We start from the raw sequence: 10774 nt of genomic DNA on the forward strand, positions 1-10774 counted from the left end.
GATCGTAGCGGCCGGCCGGTGGTGGTGGCTGGCCGCCGGAGGTTATTTTTTTTTAATTTTTCGCAAAAAATGTTGCCGAGTGTTTTGTGGCCACTCGGCAAAGTCTTTGCCGAGTGCGCGACACAAAACACTCGGCAAATCGGTGTTTGCTGACTCAGAATTCCCCGTGTGCCGTTTGCCGAGTGTTACACTCGGTAAACGGTTCACCGAGTGTTTTTAGCCCTTCGCCGAGTGCCCCTGGCACTCGGCAATGTTTCTGTTTCCCGTAGTGCATGTTGTTATATCCAACGTTGCCATGTCACTGAAGGGCATTAAATTACAGACATTTAGGTTAATCCCGGGCATTCTTAGTCTAGGGCATTAAAAAAAGTAAAATGATCTCGACTACCCCTATTATTTATTAGCCATATTTGTCACTTATTGATGGCCGCATCCACACATGCGAAATTGAGTATAATGACTTATTTTTTGACAAATTTTAAATCGCAGAATAACTTGTTTTTTAAGGACGAATTGGACGAATTGAGTAGGTGGGCATTCAAGATGTAGATTAATTTAGGTTACCATTGTTGTTTATTTTTGTCGCATTTCTATGATTTAGAATTGGGATTGGTGCTTTAGGTATACTACTTAATGACCCATCAGACCATATCGAGATTCTATCCATCAATCCAATGATCCAATGTGTCATAGAAACAAAAAGAATTGTTGGCTAATACGCGGTGTTATGCATTGACACATAATTTTAAGATGACTTAGCAAATAATTTGTACATTGACACATAATTTTGAGATGACTTAGCAAACAATTTGTACAATGCGTTGTCTTTTTAAGTTATCTCATAGTAATTCTATTTCCTTAATTTGTGCATAGAAAAAAATTATTGTGAGTTGCATGACACCCACAACTGGTACAATGGTGGAGTAGTCGTCTCATAGTCCTAAAATCTAACATATGAGGCAGCTGTGTCACGAAACAATGACCTCTTTCTCTCTTATCACCCTCTCTCTTCCACATCCGTAAAAAACATACATAGCACTGCATGAGATAACCTATGAGACTATGAGACTGCTGAGGTGTAATGTATTTGCCCTTATTATGAGAGAGAGAGAGAGATAAGAGAACAGTAGTAGAGCAAACTTGCTTGTTACAAAGTCTGTTAAAAGTTGGTAAAAAGAATCACGCGTAGTTGAAAGACAACCTTCCACTTATGTTAGAAAAACGAAATTAGTAAAATAATCATTTAACTCTTGTGCTTATTAACATTACCATTTTGTGACATGAAAAATCAGCAGCTGAGGCGAGCATAGTATCCTCCCTCCCCTTTGACTGAAAGTTGATCGCTTCCTTGCCGTCTACTCTCTCTATCCCTAAGTAAGTGTCGTTTTCGCTTCCCGAGAAACAACTTTGACTATATATATATATAAATATTAATATTTATGATACAAAATTAATATCTTAGATAGATATTTGAATCTAGTTTTTTAATAAATTTATTTGAAGATACAAATAGTGCACGTATTTTCTACAAATCCAGTCAAATTTACAGCATGGAAACTAAAAAGTTTCAGCTATTTAAGGACAAAAGGAGTGTACACTCAACATTACAAGAGATTGGCAAAACTTTACCACATTTCTTGGCAGGCCGCAGGCGGCGCGCTGCTTTGCTTTAATTTGGCAGGCAAGTGCGGGCTCTTCCGGCTTCGACTACCCACAATTGCACGCTGACCAGTGAACCAGGGAGTCCTGGCCCCAGAAACTATTTGTAAACCATATTTTGTGGCTGAATCTTTACCAGAAACTATATATACGTCTATTCGGCTTTGGCACTTGGCAAGCTCGTGGGAAAAGACATCCGTGCCACCCGATTCGAATGGTGCTGCAATGGTAGCTGGAACCACCTTTGCGAGCTCAGCGCTAGATTCCACTTAGGGCACGTACGTACAAACCATAGCTGGCTCTCGTCTTTTTTTTTTGCCACGTCAGCTGAGAAGGTCTACGTGTACATATTAAATGAAAAAAGAGAGCGGAGTCGGCGTCTCGTTCCTCGACGGCGCGGGCTCATGCTCCGAAGCGAGTTGCTTGCTTTCGTCACGCGTATGGCCTGTTGCGTTTGGTCGACGCCTCGATGGCGCCGCGGATCCCTTGCGCACGAGCAGAATTTTTCCTCCCGATGGCGTCAAAATCTTCAGCGCGCACGCACCTTTTCTTCCCTCCGCAAAATCTCCCGTTTCAGGCACCTACAAAAATCATTGAAAACCTACATCTGCAGTACAAGCACCATACGGCAAGAGCAGAAACAGGCGGCGGTGGCGCGTGAGCGGTTTAATGCGGCGGCGGTGCTAGAGAGGACAGCCACCATGGCGCATGCACGGAAGGGCTCGGCATCAGCAGAAGCGCGCGGGCCGCACGGCGGGTGCCCCCGGTAGTGGATTTGGCTCAGCTGCTCATTGATGTCCTTCACCAACGGTAGCAGGTTCTTCACTGGCGCTGACACCTTCCTCAATCTTCAGATCCAGGTTGCTACCTGATAACGCACCACTCCCAATTTCTACTGAGATTGCTCATATATACTAGTGATGGCAGGGATTGCGAATATTTTTTCCTGGGAACACAACTTGTAGATGCGTGTAGGCTGAGGGGAGGTTTGAATCTAACTCAATGAGAATGCAATGTTTTGAGCTTAAAAGAGGAATTTAATTCTGCATATGTATAGTGCATAATTGTTTCCTGCTGACCATGTTTTCTAAAATCGACTGAATATAGTGGAGCCAACCTGTAGTTGACTTAGTGTCCCTTTGGTTGGGCTTTCAAAGTGCTTTGACTTTTAAGAAAAGCTGAAAGTCCCATACACTTAACTTCAAAGAAAAGCTGTTTTTTCTTCTATACAAATCTCACAGCCACTCCTCCCCTGCTTTTACCGGTTGTGAGGGGCACACTTCCACAAATTTACCCGCCATGCCATCCGTTATCAGCGTACCGGTTCGATTTTCTTTTCCTCCATCCTCCCCGACGCCTCCTCCTCTCCCGGACGGCGGCGGGCCAGTGGCGGCAGTGCCCCTCCTCCTCTCCCGGCCGGCGGCGGCAGCCCTCCTCTCCCGACTAGCGACGGCAGCCTCCTCTCCCAGCCGGCAGTGGCGGCACACCTCCTCCTCCGCTCCCAGCCGGCATCCCTCCTCCTCCTCTCCCAGCCGCAGCGGCCCTCCTCTCCCAGCCGGCGGCGGTGGCGCCCCTCCTCCTCCTCTGGCACCGATGTGGAAGCGAGACGCAGAGAGGGCGGGGCCGAAGGTGTAGAAGTGGAGGCGGAAGATGCGGTGCCTACGCAGCGGACGACGAGGTCGTAGGACACGCGGTAGGAGAAGACCCGCGCGGAGGCATGGAGAGGGGAAGGTGGCGGCGGGGAGCCGAGCGGAGCGACAGAGGCGAGGGTCGCAGCGGGGGAGCGGAGGCGGGTGGAAGCGCAGCCAGAGTTCGGGACAAAGCGGCAGCCGTTGGGGAGGAGGGTCGGGGCCTCTGTGCTACACGCGAGGAGGTGGTTGTCCGTCAGGGTGTACCGCGCGGCAGCGGCAGCGGAGCAAAGGAAGTCAAGGAGGAGCACGGCGATGCGGTGAGGGGTTGGTGGGGGAGCCATGGCGGCAGGGACGGGTAGGTGGTGGATTTGGGCCGACGACAAGCTCATGGCAGCAGGAGGAAGAAGAAGGGGCTAACGAGGTCTTCTCGTCAGTGAGAGAGGGAGAGGGTTGAGTGGGTGGACTATGAATGATATGTGTGGTCTGCTTGTAAGTGTTTTCCAAAAGCCACAGACATTAGAATTGTAGATGTTTTTCTATTTACAATTTTCCTAAGATTTACAACCGTGACTTATGTAGTAGTCTAATTAGCTTCAAAAATATAGTGAGCTCGTTCGGTAGTGCTGGCTGCAGCTGCTACAGCCAGACACCATCCTGAGCAGCGGCTGCAACCTGATAGCAGCATGATAGTAGCATGAACAGCAGCTGCAGCCAATCAATTTAGTACAACAGCTGCTTGGTAAGCTGTAGCCGAACGGCTGGCTGTACAGCAGCAGCCCAAGCAGCTGCAATAATCACAACTGAACATAATGAGTAAATGTTTGAGCAAGTACAGGAGTTTGTAAATGTGTCATCTATGTTTGATATCAGTCCATTTCAATAAATGATTGTTCAAGTGTGGCCTACTAGCTTGTGGAGTTGTGGTCTTGTGTCCTTTTCATTGTACAAATGCAAAGGAAGGCAAAGATGGATTTATTTAAGCATATATGGCAGCGTTATGGGCAAATTCAGGTTTAGATCTACATTGTAATGGTAATGCGAATTTACTATATCATATCATGAATTCGGAGTATCTATTGATATAAATATATAATATATTTATGCTTCTCTAAAAGACTCATGCAACTTATCTGAATTTACCATGCATTTTCTCGTTCAAGCACCAAAATGGCTACAAAAATTAAATGTACACTTGATTACTAACTCTATGAATAAATTAAATAGCTTGCAGATAGTACGAGCTGTCTTTTTAGCTGTCTGTATGTGACATGACATAGTTCACAGACAGCAGCTGTCTAAAATGTTGTACGTGCCCTTGCACTACCGTCCCCAGCAAACATGGGAGCCACCTTCCAGCGAACGAGTCCTCTCCATAGTTTGTCTATGCTGCAGAGTACGGACAGCAGAGCAAGAACTGCACGAAAACAAATTTATGCTCGGTGTGGTTTATTTTCAAATTAAGTTTAGTTGAATTTTCGAATTGAAAACTTTGAATTGAATATTTAAATTCTAAACTTTTGATACCAAGGAAAATACATGTGTTTTGAATACTTATCTTGTACTTACTGTCCTCGCCAACAAGCAGAGTTCACACAAAAAGAAGCACACTCCACAAGATTTTGAAACAATAGTGTCTCTACCTAGTGCCGCATAAGTTCAGATAACAAATTGAGATGAGTCACGGAAAATAACTGCTATCTAGTTCATAGTTTAACCGCATTTCAAGTAGACAAGTTTACAGGGGCAAATCAGAACATATGGTGCAGAGCTTGACAAGAGGTCATGGAAAATAACCGCTATCTGGTCATCTCGAATCCCATAATGTAAGCCACAAAACTAGCCAATGAGATAAGAATTGATGTCGGTCGCCGTACAGATTCCTGTTATTTGGCCAAGTTTGTTCAAGATGCAACGAGCAAACGACTGGAACCGGGAGCCTACCTACAAAAAGGGGCAGCATGTCCGCCAGTAGATGTTAGAATCCATCATGCATGGCAATCAATCAGTTTATGTGTGCGAAATTTTAGAATATGGTCATGTGAAGCCGGTGCACACAACCAACGGAGCATGGAATTTCGCAAGGATATATTAAAAGAAGCGATACTTTGGTACATTTTATTCTTGCATTGGAAATATTGACTGACTCTGGTGGGCACTGGTCTCTCAAATATGAGAATATAGCTTCAATCCATAATAAAAGAGCAATATATAATTATCTACACAGTTTATTTAGATACCTGTGATTTACATAAAGGCTTACTATTTAACAGTACCATTAATAAACGAATAACAAAAGAGCCATATACCGCACATGGTTTATGGACCATAGTGACCTTACCAAGAATTATAGCTCCCACTTGCAGGAAGGCCAACACCAATGAAAATTTGAAGTTCAGAAATCCTCATCATCCTACGCATACAAATAATGTTTGCACATGAAAGACACAATGTTATATTGACAATCAAGAGAAGGAATAGTGCTGATTCAATATGTTAAGCACATACTAACCTCGTAGTTCTGAGGAGGGAATGCACCCAGGAGAAAATCTTCGTCCTCTAAAAAAAGCTGCAGATTCTTCGTCTTCAGCAGGAACTCAACCTCATCCTCCTCAAAACCAATCAAGAATCCGACCTTGAGAAGCTCGGTGAGAGATGGAACCAGATCAACTCTCTCATACAGCAGTCCTTGAGAGATTTCCTCACCGAAGCATGTCGCGAACTCCATCCTAGTTGTCCTTCCATGTGACCCCTCGGACTTCTGCATGTACAACTTGCGGTTCTCTCTTTCCCACCTGAACAGCCTCCGTCCTTTAACTGTCACAGTTCTTCCCAGTGATAGCTTTACTTGGTAGCTCACACTGATAGGTTCAGTCATCTCAAGAGCCTTCACGCTGAGTAGGTAAGAAGCCATTTGGTGCCTCTTGTCAGTGCCAATCTCAAGAGCCGGGTTTGCAAGGAAAGCAAGGATTATTCTGAGCAAGCCTGGTGTTACCATAGCATCTTTCATCTCTACTACTTGGCAGGTATTCATGTTCAACATACAGGTTTCATCTTTTGTGACAGCCTTGGAGATTGCTCGAACACCAAGGCTCTGGTAGATAGTGTCCATCTGAGCTCGAGATCTGAATGACAGACCAGCTGGATACCAAATGAATATTGGCTCTGAAGAGAACTGATCAAACAAATGCTTTAGGACGAGATCATCTGGAACAAAGACATCTTCGACCTCCTGCAAGATGATCTTACCACCGGAAAGAACAGGAACTCTTGTGACAGAACCTGAAAGGAGCTTTGCTGTCGTTGCATTCCAACAGTTTCCAATGAACTCCCAGAAAAATGAACAGCTAGCTGGAGTCAGCTCGAAACATGTGCACTCCCAAGAGCGCCACAGAATGCAATGATCTAAAACTTTGGGGCTGTGCCTAACTCCAAGAACATTGGAGAAGAACCCTTGCAAATCCTTTTGATAGTACTTGTCCAAGACTGAGAAACGAGTGCTAAACAGACCATTCCAGTCATGAAGAACACAATCGGCAGGGCGCACCCAATTGCCAGTGCTTCTTCCCTTGGGTATCCATATCCAGCTTTCACCTTTATTTCTCGGTTCCCATTTGAAAGCTGCCAAGTATTTGTATATCCTGGTTATGGTATCCCCTCTCGAGAAGTGTTTCAGATCCTGCGCCAACAGAGAGCATCCATAGCCAACATCCACAACAACTCCAATCAGTCTAAACTCTGTCCTGTATGATAATATCTCAGGGCCATAGAATGCTTCATCTATGAAAGGACCATCTTCCCTGCAGAGATATGAAGACCATGCTGAGTCAAAAAGGATACATTGATCAGCATACCTGTAACCAAGAGTTGACTTCATCTGCATCTTTCCAATTTTAAGTGCAAAGCTTCTAGGATTGGAGCTCCTATGTATGCATTTCAACAACGATACAAGAGTTTTGCTCGCGAGTACAGGGGGCCTTTCAACACTGGTCAAGGCTACTACATTCTGGTTGGTGCCCTCGCTGGTATTTCCGGAGTCACTACTAACATGTAGTCCGGTAGAAGGGCTAACAACATTGGGTTTAGGTAATTGTGGTCCCTCCACAGTTGATAGGCATGACAAGACAAAGTCTGCTCCCTGGTTGAAATCTACGGTAACGCCTAAAGCCTTGAGCTCCTTCTTATAGTTATATATTTCCTTCCCTGTGCCACTGCTTGAGTCACTGTCATCAATGAAGGGTAGGCTTGCAACTGCCATTACCGGTTCCCATGAGGAATCAGAGAGTACACACTTGTTTGGAGGCCTGAAACCTTGTGTAGTATGCAGCCACTTTTCTGTTTGCATAAACTTGAGAATATTGGCTGGGATTGTCATGTCCTCATCACTCAGATCCTTGTAGCAGGAGAGCAGAGCAAGCCTAATTTCCTTTGTAAGGGAAGATGTTGACACGAGTTGTTTCAGATAATAAGTTATGGAATTGCTTGCCTGGTCCAGACTACCAACGACACCGATCTTCATCAGTTCATCCCGATAGGTCAGGATTTCGTTACCATAGAAAGGCAAATCGAGCAGTGGAACAACATCGGCGAATTTTACAAGGCATTTCCACTCTGGATCTAGGAGAAATGTCTCCCGGGGAGCTCTAAACCCAGCATTAGTCTTTAACCATTGGCGCTTCTTCAGCCCCTTCACCAAGTACTTGCATGAGTCAGCATGTCTGATACATTTCAATAATAGTATAGCAGCACCAGAAGTAACTGGACCTGTTGGAAGGTTAATGTTATCAACAATGATCTGGTAATTCTGTTTGAATTTAACATGAACACCTAGATGCTGAAGCTCTGACTTGTATTCACTGATTTCATGGCCATAGAAGTCTATGTCGACAAAAGGTAAACAGCTGATTTCAGATGGTATCATCCATTCTGAACTGAAAAGAACAGATCCAGTAGGTGATCTATAACCAGAGCAGGTCTTGAGCCAATCTCCTCCTCTGATGGTCCTAATGAGATGATCAGATGACATGTGTTCCTGCTTAAGGAATCTGATGAAGCTGAGCAGTGAAAGCACCATGTCACCTGTCAGGGTGCCTGTTACCATTGAAATGAAGCACTCGCCAATGTATGACATTGCTTGAGAAAATTCAAACTTCACACCTAGTGATGCCAGTACTTCCTTGAAATCATTCATTTCGCCCATGTAATACTCTTGATCAATCATTGGCACATCAACAAAGGCAAGTCTAGCCTGAAACAAACAGCCCCACTCTTCATTTGACATGAACGAATCTGCTGGTGAACGGTAACCAACAGATGTCATGAGCCAATTCCCATGCATGATGCAGCTTACAAATTTTTTAGGTAACCCTACACCCCTTGACCTTAAATTCTCAATCCATTCCAGAAGGAGAACTGCATTCTCTGCAGTTAAGAAAGATGATGCAGCAGGAAAACTAGCATCTGGAGGAATCAGAAGAGGCACATCAGTGGCTTGTATATATGTCCTGATAAAGGACAAATACTGATCTTCACATATATGCTCTCCAGAAGAATTTCCAGAACAGACGTAATCATCACCAAGTTCAATGTAGTTTTGTGGTCTCCATGGATTTTCACCCAATAGTGCACCCCACTTACTACCTTTTGATGGAACGAGAACTATGCTTCTTGTGACAACAACATGACCACAATTATCCACTAGGGGCATTGAGTTGCATATTTGTTTCACACTCCATTCTGGCATTAACTTCTCTGAATGCAAGTGATAGATGAATCGAGTGAAAGCAAGAACCATGCTCTTCTCAGGTAAAGCTTTCACAACCATAAGAGTATACTCATGTAGGGTCAGGGTCTTCACTGCTACATACTTCTCAAGCCATTCCACTACAGTTGTTTTCTTGGAGAATAGACCCAGTGCTTTCTGAGTAGATAGCGGCATAAAGAGTGTTCGAGAGACTGTTGAGAAATAGTCATTGTTCCAGTTAATGATCGATGGTGCAGATTCCTCGTCAGATAGCATGCATAGCCTCTCATCTGCTGTTGTGGCTTCACACACACTCCTGTATGTCATTACACCACCTCCACCAACACACTTTACAAGTGGTATTTCCATCATGTTTGTGCTAACAAACTTTGCTTTCCAGTTCTCAGCAACAAAACTGAGAAGATCAAAATAAATGTCTTCAGGCAGCAGCTTCACAAGATCTGATCCTAGGATGCACCTCCCATACCATTCAGAATCAACATAACCAATTTTGAGAAATCCCAACACATCATCATATGCTTCACTGTCAAAGTAGGAGTTCAGAATATTTGTGCCATGCGATGAAATGTTGTGAACATCAACTCCTAACTTCACTGCTCTGTTTATGATGCTCCAGAAAGAAGAGTTTAGCCTGTAAACCTCTGTAGGCTTACGGAATACTTTCACTGAAGAACAGGTCTCACATGGGACTATATCCACATCAATCAGCTTGTTTCTAATGGACAGCCTGACAGAATCCATCAGCTCTATTGAAGAGTGATTAAGAGGCAAAAACTTGAAAACAGGTGGAAGCGCAAACACTGGTGCACTTTCTGTTGATTTCACTAGTGCCAGGAAAGCATTAACGAATGCAGAAGGTACACATTCTAGAATCCCTCGGTTCCACTGGCTGTCAAGTAGAATGGACTCTCGGGATGATGACAGCAAAAAGTCAGCCTGGATAATGAAAGGGAAGTTTGTTGCCATTTCAGTTGGCAAGAATGCATAAACACCAGGTGATGTCAGCCCCTTGCTCAACCTCTGTCCATGGGGGAATGCTAGCATGACAACCCACTGATCTATTCCTTCTCTCTTCTGCACATAGCATTCTGGTTTCACAGGGAAATGTTGCTTCCAGATGTAGTAGCTACAGTGTTGCCCATCTCTCTCGTCCTCATCAGCTGATAGGTGAAGAGTATAGGACTCTGCACCAATATCCTTCGTCGTCAAAGCATCAGCTTCACTTGATATAGAAATTTGACTCAGACTAGTAGCATTCAGATCATCATTAACCTCCCGTACAGAAATTTGTCTAATCTTTGAAAGAAACAATAGTACTTCAGGATGTGTGTTTGATAGCTCTTTTTTCACAGCATCTATTTTATCACTTTTCAGAGGTAATATAAAAGTTGTGGTTGGAAGACTTTTAAAACTGCTGTATATCTTGGCAATGTCCGAAATACTTGGATTTTCTTCAACCCACTCGGGAACAATATACCCGATACCACATTCTGGGGACGGATCTTCCCTGAATTTAATTTGGTACCCATTGCTAAATATATGAGGATTGCGGGATACTAGAAACACACTTTTAAAACCAATACCTGCATCACAAATTGAAGAGCCATTCTTAAAATGAACAAAGAAGGTGTTATAAGTTTCTATAATGTCAAGAGAGACTAAAAAACAACAAACCGAAAGGTTCAAGTTTAAAAGTTTCAGCCAAAAATCATATGGATGTACC

General features: G+C 44.0%; 1 protein-coding gene across 1 annotated transcript in view; it reads right to left on the minus strand.

Annotated features, from left to right (window-relative positions):
* Nucleotides 1–5682: 5682 nt before the first annotated feature.
* Nucleotides 5683–10774, minus strand: part of LOC101760663 — an 8278-nt gene continuing 3186 nt past the window's right edge. Inside the window, exons 3-4 of the mRNA XM_004980469.1 lie at nt 5800–10634; nt 5683–5700 (exon numbers count right to left, since the gene is read on the minus strand). Of these exons, the coding sequence (XP_004980526.1) occupies nt 5683–5700; nt 5800–10634 (4853 nt within the window). The remainder of the gene's footprint in view (nt 5701–5799; nt 10635–10774) is intronic.

This window comes from Setaria italica, chromosome VIII, assembly GCF_000263155.2.
Source record: "Setaria italica strain Yugu1 chromosome VIII, Setaria_italica_v2.0, whole genome shotgun sequence".
Taxonomy (NCBI): Eukaryota; Viridiplantae; Streptophyta; class Magnoliopsida; order Poales; family Poaceae; genus Setaria; species Setaria italica.